This window comes from Chrysochloris asiatica, unplaced genomic scaffold, assembly GCF_000296735.1.
Source record: "Chrysochloris asiatica unplaced genomic scaffold, ChrAsi1.0 scaffold00444, whole genome shotgun sequence".
Taxonomy (NCBI): domain Eukaryota; kingdom Metazoa; phylum Chordata; class Mammalia; order Afrosoricida; family Chrysochloridae; genus Chrysochloris; species Chrysochloris asiatica.
The window spans coordinates 494,031-508,323 of NW_006408962.1; the positions used below are offsets into that span (position 1 = coordinate 494,031).

The 14,293-nt window shown below is 37.1% G+C and overlaps 1 protein-coding gene across 1 annotated transcript; it reads left to right on the forward strand.

Annotated features, from left to right (window-relative positions):
- The first annotated feature begins 12,908 nt into the window (after positions 1–12,908).
- On the forward strand, positions 12,909–13,889 carry LOC102823696 (olfactory receptor 11H12-like). Its single transcript, XM_006877161.1, has one exon. The coding sequence runs from the start codon at positions 12,909–12,911 to the stop codon at positions 13,887–13,889; it is 981 nt and encodes a 326-aa protein (XP_006877223.1).
- The last annotated feature ends 404 nt before the right edge of the window (positions 13,890–14,293 follow it).

The following is a 14,293-nucleotide window of genomic DNA, read 5'->3' on the forward strand; positions in this document are numbered from 1 at the left end:
GAGGGGATTGGAACCATGGCAATGAGATGATATACGATGGAATGAATGTAAAACTAAAGTTCTCTCATGTAAACTACCATATAATTCACAATAAAACATTAAAAAAAAAAACAAAAAAACCCACCATAGCTTGGGTCAGACACACCTTAGTTCTCAACCTGACATCTTTGCTCTTGAACACTTTAAAAAGGTCTTATGCAGCAGATTTGCCTTATGCAATACATACTTTGGTTTCTTGATTGCTGTTTCCAATGGTGTTGAGTGTCAATCCAAGAAAATGAAGTTTTTGACAACTACAATCTATTCTACATTTATCATTATGTTATTTACTGGGACAGTGGTGAGGATTTTTGTGCTGAAGGCTATAGTCTTTGATTATCTTCAGTAAGCATTTTTAAGTCCTATACTCTTCTAGAAAACAAGGTTGTATTATCTACATATCACAGGTTGTTTGTCTTCCTCCAGTCCCGATACCATGTTCTTATTTATATAATGAAGCTTCTTGGATCATTTATTCAGCACCAAACTGGATGAGTATGGTGGAAAGTTACAATCCTGGCACACATGTTTCCTGATTTTGAACCATTGGGTAGGCCCTTGTTCTGTTTGTATTACTGCATCTTGGTCATGTACAGGGTCCTCATGAGCACTATTAAGCGTTCTGGAATATCTGTTTTTCACAATGGTATCCATAGTTTGCTATGATTCCCAAAGTCAAATGTCTTTGTACAGCCAATAAAGCACAAGTAAACACCTTTCTGGTATTCTCTTTTTTTAGCCAGGATCCATTTGAGGTCAGCAATAATATCCCTCATTCCCTTTTCTCTTCTGAATCAAGCTGGAAGTTCTTGCAGTTTCACATTAATTATGCAGTTTGCTGCAGCCATTTTTTAATTAACTTCAGCAAAATGTTAATTGCATGTGATATTAATGATATTGTCCTATGATTTCTGCATTCCATTTAGTCACCTGTCCATAATAGGGACAAATATGGATCTCTTTCAATCAGTTGGCTAGATAGCTATCTTCTGAATTCCTTGCATAGATGAGTGACCTCCTTCAAGGCTGCATCAGTTGTTGAAAGATTTCAATATGCATTTGGTCAATTCCTGGAGACTTCTTCTATGCAAATGCCATTAGTGCAGTTTGGATTTTTTTCCTTCAGCACCAACATTTCTTTATCATGTGCTACCACTTTAAATGATTGAACACTGACCATTATTTTTAGTACAGTGACTATGTGTTCCTTCCATCTTCTATAGATGCTTTCTTCATCATTCAAAATTTGGCCCAGAAAATGCCCACTATTGTGAGTCATGGTTTGAAATTTTTGTCAATTTCTTCAACCTGAGAAATGCTGATAGTGTACTTCATTTTTGGTTTTCTAACTCCAGTTCTTTGCATATTTCATTATAACACTTTACTTTCTCTTCTCAAGCTACCCTGTGAAGACTTCTGTTCAGCTCTTTTACTTCCTCATTTCTTCCATTCACCTTAGTTTCTCTATACTCAAAAATTTGTTTCAGAAGTTCTTCCTTCATTTTGATCTTTTCAAAATGTGTTTTTTAAAATACTTTTTGTATTCTTCCTCTATGGTATTCTTGATATTATCTGATAAATTTTCTGGTCTTTGGTCATTAGTGTCAAATGCATTGAATCTAATTCGGAAAGTCTCTAAATTCGTGTGTGGTATATTCAAGTTCACATTTTGGCTCTCATGGATGAGTTGCAATTTTCTTCAATGTCAGCCTGATTTTGCATATGAGAAACTCATGGTGTATTCTAAAGCAGCCCCTTAATTCATTTTGACTGATGATATTGAGCTTCTCCATTATATTTTCCCATAGATGTAGTCTGTTTGATTTCTGTCTTTTCCATCTGATGAAGTCTCTGTGTATGTTGTTATTGTCATTGTTATGTGCCATCTAGTTGGTACTGACTCATAGTGACAATATGCACAACAGAACGAAACTCTGCCCAGTCCTGCATCAAACTCACAATTGTCACGCTTGAGCCCATTGATGCTGCCATTTTGCCAATCCACCTCACTGGGGGTCTTCCTCTTTGTCTCTGACCCACCACCTTACCAAATATGGTACATTTCTCCAGTGATAGGTCCCTCCTGACAATTTGTCCGAAGTATGACAGACGAAGTTTGGCCACTCTGGCCTCTAAGGTGCACTCTGGCTGCACTTCTTCCAACATGGATCTGTTACTTCTTTTGGCAGCCATGTCACTTTCAGTATTCTCCTCCACCATAACTCAAATATGTCAATCATTCTATGGGTCTTCCTTATATATCGTACAGCTTTTGTATGCATATGAGTTTATTGAAAATACCATGGCTTGGGTCAGGCACACCTTAGGCCTCAAACTGACATCTTTGCTCTTCAACACTTTAAAAAAGGGCTTGTGCAGCAGATTTGCCAAATGCAATGCCTCGTTTGATTTCTTGACTGCTGCTTCCATGAGTGTTGATGGTTGAGCCAAGAAGACTGAAGTCCTTGACAACTTCAATCTTTTCCCCATTGATAAGAATGTTGTTTATTGGTCCAGTGGTGAGGATTTTTGTTTTCTTTACATTGAAATGTAATCTATACCAAAGACTTTGATCTTCTTCAGTAAGTATTTTAAGTCCATTTCATGTTCAGTTAGCAAGGTTGTATCATCTGCATATCACAGGTTGTTAATTGTTAAAGCATCTTCCTCCAATCCTAAAGCCACATTTTTCTTCATATAATCCAGCTTCTCAGATTATTTGCTCAGCATACAGGTTGAATAAGTATGGTGAAAGAATACAACCCTGTCACACACCTTTCTGAATTTTATGCCATTCAGTGTACCCATGTTCTATTCCAACAACTGCCTCTTCAATCTGTCCATGTACAGATTCCTCATGTGCACAATTAAGTGTTCCAGAATACTCATGTTTTGCAATGTTGCCCATAGCTTGTCATTATCCACACAATCAAAAGCATTTTCAGTCAATAAAGCACAAGTAAACAGTTTTCTGGTATTCTCTGTTTACAGTCAAGATCCATCAGACATCAGAAATTATATCCCTTGTTCCACATCCTCTTCTGAATCCAGCTTGAACCTCTGGAAGTTCTCTGTCAATGTATGCTTGTAGATGTTTCTGCATTCCTTTAGCAAAACGTTACTCACATTGGATATCAAAGATATTGTCTGAGGATTTCTGTATGCCTTTGGGTCACCTCTCTTTGGAATGGACACAAATATGGATCTCTTCCAATCAGTTGGCCAGATAGTTGTCTTCCAAGTTTCTTGGCATAGATGGGTGAGTGCCTCCAGTGTCGCTTCACTTTCTTGAAAGATTTCAATGTTTACTCCATCAATTCCTGGTGCCTTGTTTTTTGCCAATTCCTTCAATGCACCTTGGACTTCTTCCTTCATTATCATTGGCTCTTGATCACATGCTATGTCTTGAAATGGTTGAGCATCAAACATTTCCTTTTGGTACAGTGACTCTGTGTATTCCTCCATCTTCTTTTAATGTTTCTGAATCATTCAATAATTTGTTCAGAGAGTCCTGCAATAACAAAATTTGAGGCTTGATTTTTTTCTTCAATCCCCAGCTTGAGAAATGCTGAGTGTTATTTCCCTTTTGGTTTTCTGACTCCAAATCTTTGCACATTTAATTGTAATATTTGACTTTGTCTTCTCCAGCTGACTTTTGAAATTTTCTGCTTAGCTCTTTTACCTCTTCATCTCTTCCATTTGCTTTAGCATCTCTCTGTTGGATAACAAGTTTCATTGTCTCTTATGAGATCCATTTTGATCTTTTCCTTCTAGTCTTCTTAATGACTTTTTACTTTCCTGCTGTCTTATATTCTTGATGTCATCCCACAACTATTCTGATCTTCAGTCCTTAGTGTTTAAAGTATCAAAACCCTTTTTCAGATGATCTCTAAATTCAGGCTGGATTCAAGCTCTGGTTGTCTTGTTTTCATTTTCTTCAGCTTTTGCATATGATTAATAGATTGTCTACTCGACATTCAGCCACTAGCCTTGTTCCTGCTGATGATATGGAACTTTTCCATTGTCTCTTTGCACAAGTGTAGTCGATTTGATTTCTGTACATACAATCTGGTGAGGTCCATGTGTATAATCATCTCTTATGTTGTCTAAAGAAGATATTCGAAATGAACAAATCATTGATTTTGAAGAATTCTCTCATAGGACCTCCAGCATCATTTCTATCACCAAGGCCATATTTTCCAGCTATTGATCCTTCCTCTTTGTTTCCTACATTTGCATTCCAATCACCAGTAATGATCAATCCATTGAGTATATGTTTGATCAATTCCAGAGTGACGAAGTTGGTAGAATTATTATATTTCAGCCTCATTGGCTTTAGTGGTTGATACGTAAATTTGAATAATAGTGGCATTAACTGGGCTTCCCTGTAAGCATATGGATATTATCCTATCACAGACAGCGTTGTACCTCATGACTGATCTGGATATGTTCTTTTTGACAATGAATGCAATACCATTCCTCTCCAATTTGTCATTTCCAGCTTAGTAAACCATGTGGTTATCAGATTCAAAATAGCCAATACCAGTCCATTTCAGTTCACGAAGGCCTAAAATATCAATGTTTACACATTCAATTTAATTTTGACAATTTCCATTTTTCCAAGATTGATACTTTTTACATTCCATATTCCTATTATTAATCGTTTACAGCTTTTTCTTTTCATTTTGAGTTGTGTCCCATCAGCACATTTAAGTCCCAAGCACTTCACTCCCATGGACTTTACTCCATTCACATCATCACTGTCAACTCTACTTTGAAGAGACAGCTCTTCCCCAGTGGCATTTTGAGTGACTTCTAACCTGACAGGCTCACTTTCTGGCACAAAATCTGAAAGTGTTTCTCTGCTATTCATAAGGTTTTCAGTGACTAAATATTTGGAAGTGATCCATCTGTCCTTCTTCCTAGTCTGTCTTGGTCTGGAAGCTCATCTGAAACCTGTCAACCATTGGATGTGCTACTGGTATTTAAAATACCCCTGGCATAGCTCCCAGAACCAAGCAACTCACAAGACACCACAGTATGACATATTGACAGATGAATGGTGTAGTCACCTTTTATATTATATTAAAAAGGTATCTGCAATGAGTAAGTCATTGGTCTTGCAAAATTATATCATGTGATCTCCAGCATCATTTCAGTCATGTAGGCCATATTTTCCAAACTAATCATCCTTAATCTTTGTTTCCAGTTTTCGCATTCCATTCACCAGTAATTATCAATTCATCTTTATTGCATGTTGGATCAATTTCAGACTGAAGAAGTTGGTAGAATTCCTCAATTTTATCATCACTGGCTTAAGTGGTTGATGCATAAATTTTAATATTAGTGGTATTAACAGATATTCCTTATAATCATATGGATATTTTCCTCTCACGGACAAAATTGTATATCATGAAAATTTCAGAAATGCTCCTTTTGACAATGAATGCTATGTAATTCCTCTTCAATTTGTCATTTCCGGTATAGAAAAACATATGATTGTCTCATTCAAAAATGACCAATACAAGTCCATTTCAGTTTACTAATGCCTAGGATGAGACCTGGTGTAGTGCTGTAGCTGGACTGCTAACAAACATGATCAGCAGTTCAAACCCACCAGCTGCTCCTTGGAAAACCCTATACAGGGTCGATATAAGTTGGAACAGACTCAACATAACTCAACAAAGACAACAATGCCAAGGATACTGATCTTTATGAGTTCCATTTCATTCATGAAAACTTTTTCAATGGTCTCAATTCATACTTTTTATATTCCATGTTCTGATTATTAATGGATGTTTGCAGTCATTTCTTGTGAGTTGTGTGCAATCAGCAAATGAATCTTCCAGAGGTTATGCTGCAACCATGTCATTAATGTCAACTCTACTTTAAGGAGGCACTTCTTCCCCAGTCGTATTTTGAGTACCTTCCATCCTTTAGGGCTTAGCTTCTGGCCATGTATCTGACAATGTTCTGCTGCTGTTCATTTGGATTTCATCTTCTGGTGCTTTATCTGACAACCTTCCACTGTTATTCATGAGGTTGTCATTGGCTAATCATTCAGAAGTGATCTCCCTCTCCTTTTTCTTAATCTGCATTAGTCTGAAAGCTCAGCAAAAACTTGTGCACCATGGGTAACTCTAATTGTACTTGAAATACTTGTAGTATAGCTTCCAGTATTGCAACAACCCAAGAGGAACCACAGTGTGAAAAATGGCAGAAAGGAGTGTTGTCATAGTTTAGGTTTTCCTAAAAACAAAGTATGAGGCAAGTATTTATTTACAAGTGGTTTAGTGGGTAAAGATTCCAGGAAGAAAGAATAAGGAATGAAGAGGAAATACTGTAATCAACTGGGATTTAATTCCATTAGGATCTCAGAGAATTGTCCATCTGAATGGCAGGAGGCAGGGTAAGTAATCAATCAGTCCAAGGTTGCCCCTCAGGGTGTTGTTGTTATTAAGTGCCATCCAGTCTGTTCCAACTCATAGTGACCCTATGTAAGGTTTCTGAGAGTGGCTGTTGAGTAATAACCACTAACTGTATGGTTCAAACCAATCTTGCAGTCCAGCACATTAACACTCAGTGCCACACTAGGACTCCCCTCAGGAAATTCTTGTTGTTGCTAAGTGCCATTGAAATGGTTTCAACTCATAGCTACCCTGTTTATGTTTCTCTGAAGCCACTGGGGAGTTTGAACAGCCAACCTTGCAGTTCAAACCAAACTTATGGTTGAGTGATTTCCCACAGTGTCACACCAGGAAGTTCATTCTCTCATATTTCAAAGCTGCATTAATTGAGACACCAAGTTAGGAATTCTGCTTCAGATATGTTCCTAAGAAGAAATCAGAATGACACTCCTTTCCCGATTTTAAACTATCATTATTCCCATATCCTATTCATATGTACAGGACATATGTATATATGTTCATATGCCTTTTGGTCTATGTACAGGTTCGTCATGAATACAATTAAGAGTTCTGGAATAACCATTCTTCACAATCACTTGTCATGATCCGAAGTCTAAAGTCTTTGCATAGTCAATAAAGCACACATTGACGTTTTTGTGATTTCTCTGGTTCCAGCCAAGATCCATCTGACATCAACAATGATATCCCACAGTCCACATCCTCTTCTGAATCCAGCTTGAATTTCTGGCAGTTTCCTGTCAATGTACAGCAGTTTTTAAATTATCTTCTGACAAAATTTTACTTGCATTTGATGGTTTCCACATGCCATTAGGTCACCTCTCTTTGGAATAGACACAAACATGGCTTGCATTTGGTTGGCCAGGTAATAGTGTTCCAAATTTCTAGTCATAAATGAGTGAGCACTCCAGTGCTGCATCAGTTTGCTGAAATATTTCTATTTCTATTTTGTCAGTTACAAATGCCTTGGGCTTTTTTTTTGGCCATTTCTATTAGTGCAGCTTTGAGTTACTTTTTAAATATCCTGTGTTCCTGATCATATGTTACTTCTTACAATGATTGAACTTCAACCGTATCTTTCGCATCTCTGGATGCCTTCTCTCTCCTTTAGATGCTTTCTGAATCATGCAATAGCTTTCCCATGTTATTGTTGTAATTGCCATCCAGTCGGTTCTGAGTCATACCAATCTTATATAAAGCTTCCAAGGAACAGGTGGTGGGTTTGAAATTCTTTGTGGGTCACAGACCAGTGCTGAACATTCAATATTGCAAGTCAAGTCTGGAAGTGTTTCTTCAGTACTTTCAGCTTGAGAAATGCTGAGTGTGTTCTTCCCTTTTAGTTTTCTAACTCTAGGTCTCTGTACATTTTGTTATAGTATGTACTCCGTCTTTTAGACCTGCCCTTTGGAATTTTCTGTTCTGCTTTTTTACTTTCCCGTTTCTCCCATTAGCTTTAGCGTTTCTATGCTGTATAGCAAGTTTAAGAGTCTATTCTGATATCTATTTCAGTCTGTTTTATCTGTCTTTTTAATAACTTTTGCTTTCGTGCTGTATAGTGTTCTTGATACCATCTCACAACTCTCTGGTCTTTGGTCATTAGTATCTTATGCATCAACTTTATTCTTGAGATGATTTCTAAATTCAGATGGGACATGTTCATGGTCATATTTTGGCCATGGACTTGTTCTAATTGTCTTCAGCTTCAGAATGAACTTGCATATGAGATATTGATGGTCTGTTCCACAGTCGGCGCCTGGATTTGTTTTGACTGGTGATATGAAACTTTTCCAGCATCTTTTTCCACAGATGTTGTTCCTCAGATGTGAATAATAAAAATGACTTATTCTCAGTGGGTTTAAAAAATTAAAGTTACAGTTTCTAATGACTGATGTAATCAAAAGAAGAGATAACAGAGATCTGAGTAGTGTATGTTTTCCTTAGTCTTTCAGTGTGAGGAATTTGCTTTTAGATGTCACTCAATCTGTGATCCACAGACCAGTGTTCCTAGTCCACAAACACTTGATCTCATCAGTTGTCCTAAATGGTATATGTTACAGCAGTTTTTCAGATTCGAGAGTGTCACAGCAGCTCCTAAACCAGAGAGTTTCACAGCAGCTCCTAAGCCATAGAGCTTAGCCTTTAGGCCAGAGGGTGTCTCCTAGGCCAGAGAGCATAGCTCCTAGGCCAGAGAGTGTAGCAGCACCTAGGCCAGAGAACGTAGCTCCTAGGCCAGAGAGCATCACAGTAACTCTGATCCTGAGAGTGCCACTGCAGCTCTGGATCCGGGGGTGTTGTGGTAGCTCTGGGTCCAAGGGTGTTGCAACAGCTCCTGATCCTTCATCCAAGAAACCGATGCCATTTGGAGAAGTGAAATGGAGTTTCAGACTATTAAGCCAGCTGGCTCAGAGGAGCTGATTTCTCCAAATTCTGAGCCTCCAGTGAAGGGTAACACAGGCTTACATCAGGTCAGACTTGGGGAGGGATCCAGACACAGACCTCTTTGAGGACAGGAGGGAGACTAGGGGGATTGGTCCCACTCGGTGACTTGATTAGCATACTAGCTTGTCTCTTGGATGGGGAAAATTGGTTCAATTCAGTAACCTGATTAGCATTCTAGCTTATCTTTTAGGTGGGGAAGATTGATCCCATTCCATAACCTGTGTAGGATTCTAGCTTGTCTTTTGGGTGGGGAAGACTGGTCCCATTCCATAACCTGATTAGCATGCTAGCTTGTCTCCTGGGTAGGGAAGATGCAGTTAATGTTTTACCTTTCCTGTTCAGTATATACTACAAGACTGTGCAAAAACTTTGAACAGTGTGGATCATGACAAGCTATGGATAACACTGTGAACAGAGGGTATTTCAGAAAACTTAATTATGGTTGTGAGGAACCTGTATATATACCAAGAGTTGATCATTAGAATAGAATCAGGGGTAAACGAATGGATTAAAATCAGGGAAAGTATGCACCAGGGTTATATCTTTTGTCATACTTATTCAATTTGTATGTTGAATAAATAATCTAAGAAGCTGAACTATATGAAAAAGAACTGGACTGGAAGAAAATTCATTACCAATCTGCCATATGCAAATGATATAATCTTCCTTACAAAATGTGAAAAGGACTTAAAATACTGAGGAAGATCAAATGCAACTCAATGTGAAAAATACAAACTACTCAAAATTGAACCAATAAATAACATTATGATAAATGAAAAAAAGATCAAAGTTGTCAAAACTTCATTTTGCATAGATGCAAAATCAACACATGGAAACAGAAGTTAAAAAGCCAAACAACATATTGCATTAGGCAAATCTGCTACACAAGAACATTTTAAAGTTTACAAGAGCAAAAATGAGTTTGAAGACTCAAATGCACCTGTCCCAAGCTGTGTGAAAGTTGGATAATGAATAAGGAGATCAGAGAAGAATCCCTAAACATTTGAATAATGGTACTGGAAAAGAACATTGAAAATAACATGGATGATCAGAACAATCAAATCTGTGTTGGAAGAAGAATAGACGAATTGTTCCTTAGAGGAAAGGATGGTGAGACTTCATCTTTTATATTTAGGAAATGTTATCAGGAGGGACCAGTCCCCAGAGAAGGATATCATGCTTGGTAAAGTGAAGCATCAGGAAAAAAGAAGAAGAGTCCAAACAAAATGAATTGGCACAGTGATAGCAGGAATGGGCTCATGAATAACAAAAATTATGACAATGGTGAAGGAATGGGGAGTGTTTCATTCTATTTATAGGGTCACTGTGAGTTGGAACCAACACAATAGCACCTAACCACAACAACACATCATGTGAGCATTCATTTCTGAGTGAATTAATGACACCATGTAGAATCTATATGCCTTAAACAAAAAATGGAAGTGACATTAGTCAATGAAAATAATATTAGTTGGAAAGCTGCATGTTCTGCTGAAGTATTTCAATCAATTGACTTAAATAGTAACAATTCTTGCCTCTTCCTTCATATAAAAAGATTTCTGCCATGATAAGGAGCCCTGCTAGTGCAACAATTAAGTACTTGTGGTAAATAAAAGATTCATTGTTCAAACCCATCCATGGGCTTTGCAGAAGAAAGACATGGTGATCTGTGTCCACAGATTGCTGTTAATTGTCATCCAGTCAGTTCCAACAGATAGAGATCCTGCATAGGGATGCCAGGGAACAGCTGGTGAGGGCCAAAGTATTATAGCCTAGAAAAATATGTAGAACAGTACTGCTCTGACACATAGGGTCACTATGAGTGGAAATCGACTCAATGATACCTAACAACAACATCCTTCTTATGAGGTCATTTTTCAGTTCTCCTAATTTTATTATCAATGCTTTGAAATGCTTTATACTTCAGCATTTCTCTCACCTAGATCTCTATATATCACCTCTATATCCTCCAACCTATTAGAAGCATTATCAATAACAACACATGCTCAAGTAATACAATCTGTACTCATTTTAGTAAAAGACAGGTTTTCTTTATTCAAATTTGCAAAATTGGGTGTCCAACACAGTAGACACCAACAGACACGCCACATGGCTGGCCCGCGAACAGTTTTATTCCCCTGCCCTAAAAAAAACCCTCCTCCAGTTTCCCTTCTACTGAGTTTTATGGAGTTCACAATCTCCTCCTAAGTTTGTCTACCAGTACTTACTGAGAACATTCTCACTTAAAATGAGTTTTCCCCTTTCCCCATGAACTTCCCCTATTTCATTGATGGGTATATTCTTATTTTAAAGTTCCTAGCTGGTCAAACTAGTTGTTCCCCTCCACTAAGCTCCTTTAGTTATGCTACCCTGCTACCCCCAAGACTTTCTTTAGTCCTGATGATAGACCACACTAACAAGAATTATTTCTCACACGCCCATCAACAGTGACATTTGAAATATTTCTCTATTTCACATCTGAAATTTTGGTAACACTACATCTTAGAGATTCTCAACTATGTCTTCTGGATATTTCTTGGAATCCATATTTCAGATGGACAAGATATGCTCAAAAAGTGGTGACTCAGAAAATTGTCACCTCTCTTTACTTATTCCTCAGGGAGCATAGATAATCATTAACTTTTTAATGATGTGTTGGCTTGGTGCAAAACTTTTCTAATGCTTTAGAGGCCAAGTCCCAAGGGACCATTTGATGGGACTAGTTCAGTCTTAATTTTGGTGCAGCAATAAAACTCTCCATTGAGCTGGTGACAGAACAACTACTTGTGGTTTATCTAACAGCTCCTTTAGAGATTTGATCAAAACCAAAATAATGATTATTTCATTTTCTGAGCATTGCTGATGTTCCCAATATCCACTTTCATTCCATAATTCCTTAATGCTAATTTTATAATGCTCCTGGTTTAGGACAATTTCAAGAGAGATGCATATTACTGAAAGAAGAAAAATTTTCTTCCACTTACTTCTAAAACAAACTTTTAAATATCTCCCAAGAGAACAAGAATGGAGAGTTACTTGCAGGAAGAATTACTTTAGAAAATTTTGTGATTTTTTTACAAGAATGTATGTGCTTGCAACTGTCATTGAGTCACATCATTGAATCTTACTAATCATAAAAATACTTCATGGAATTCTCATCCCTGATATCTTTTCTATAAAAATATGGAATGAATGACATCTACTTATGACAAAAGAAAGTTATTTGACTTTTATCACTCAGCTGCAGAAGTGGAAAAAATTTAATTTTGCAGAAGCATATAGAAAAATAATTCCTAAATAGAGGTAAAAATAATCAACAAAATAAAGACTCAAGCATAACTTTCACTGTACAAATTTCTTCAAAACTAAAAAATTAAGCATAAACTTAAAACCATTGTTATCTACAGAGGCTATTACAACACTTCAACATTAAAAGTCAATATTGGTAAGTAATTAATTCGGAATTGCATTTGTATGATGCTAACAGCACAGCAATTTTTTTTTTTTTTTACTTTAAAAGAATTAATGAGAACTTACTGTTAAGTATATCCATTTCCTTTGCATCTTTATATGTTAGATTAAATATTATCTTTAACTGACATGTAAATAATCATATTATACTAAAGACCTCCTTTCCCAAGTCTAGTGCATTCTTGGATGGTTTTAAGTAAGAAACTAATACATATATTAAGTGCAAGCTTTATGTTAATTCTTGCCAGATATTTAATAGATCATCACTGCCCAAAAATAGCAAGCTTACACAATGAGTTTAACTTTATCTGGTTCTATCTTGGCAGCATTACAATATTCAATGACATAAAGAAATAGGGAAAGTTTTTTCTGGGGAAACAGCTATTTGCTGTACCCTAAATTCAGAGTATGTGGTTAAAAAAAGGTAGACTATCTTCTCTTTTTAATTGGTTTATTATGTTGGCAAATGACATGTTCCTTGCCTCCTTTAGTTTTAAGAATAACTGTATTTTAAACTGATAATCACTGACAATAATGTGTCTCTTAACTTTGCAGATTACTGACCCAATGGATGTCTCCAACCCAAATTCCAGTTTTGCTTCTTTCACTGAGTTTATCCTCCTAGGTTTCTCTTTTGAGTGGAAGATTCAGGTTCTACTTTTCTCACTCTTCACTACAACATATGTCCTGACCATCACAGGAAATGGGGCCATTGTTTGTGCATTATGGTGTGACCAGCGACTCCACACCCCTATGTACATGTTCCTGGGGAATTTCTCCTTTCTGGAGATCTGGTATGTCTCTTCTACAGTCCCCAAAATGTTGGTCAACTTACTCTCAGAGACAAAGACAATCTCCTTTGCTGGTTGCCTTCTCCAATTCTATTTCTTCTTCTCTTTGGGATCAAATGAAGGCTTCCAATTGTGTACCATGGCTTTTGATAGGTATCTTGCTATCTGTCATCCCTTGCACTACCCTAATATCATGACTGGACATCTCTGTGCCAAACTAGTTATTGCATGTTGGATTAGTGGGTTTCTGTGTTTCCTGGTCCCTATTGTTTTCATGTCTCACATGTCCTTCTGTGGCTCAAACATTATTGACCATGTTGTATGTGATCCAGGCCCACTGTTTGCATTGGCATGTGACTCTGAATCAATAATACAAAAGGTTTGCTACATTCAAAGCTCATTAATTATCTTAGGTAGCTTTGTTTTCATTCTTGGATCCTATACTCTTGTTCTATTAGCTGTGTTGCGTGTCCCATCAGCCACTGGAAGACGTAAAGCCTTCTCAACCTGTGGTTCTCATTTAACTGTAGTATCACTGTTCTTTGGCCCCCTGACAGTCATGTATGTGAACCCAGGACTTGGACACACTGCTGCGATGCAAAAAGTCACTACCTTGTTCTATACTATTGTTACTCCACTCTTCAACCCCATCATTTACAGTCTCCGGAATAAGGAAATGAAGGCAGCCCTGAGGAAAATTCTGGGGAGTTGCAGCATAAACTAAGATTGATGAAATTGCTGTTATGTGCCTTCAAGTTTGTTCCTACTCATAGTGTCCCTGTATAAGTATAAGGTTTCCAAGAGAGTCCAATAGATTTGAAATGTTGGCTTGTAGTTACTATTCCAGTGTTAATCCTACAGCACTATAGGAGGGCACTAAACTAAAACATACTATGCAATTTCTCTATGATTAGGTCAGTATAGTTTAACAAAAAATAATGTGTATTACATAGCTATCCATATCTTCCAGTTTAGTGATATTGGTTTTAATAATTACTGGATTATATAGCGATAGTATCATTTATAATCATAATAGGGTCAGATCATAATAGGAAAATTGAACTTTTTTGTTCCTCTTTGGCATTTCAACTGTAAATTAAGTAAAGAATATACACATTTGTGTGTTAT

Bases quoted from the DNA above. Each gene is read 5' to 3' on its own strand.
- LOC102823696 (XM_006877161.1), top strand. From the start codon at position 12,909: ATGTGTCTCTTAACTTTGCAGATTACTGACCCAATGGATGTCTCCAAC.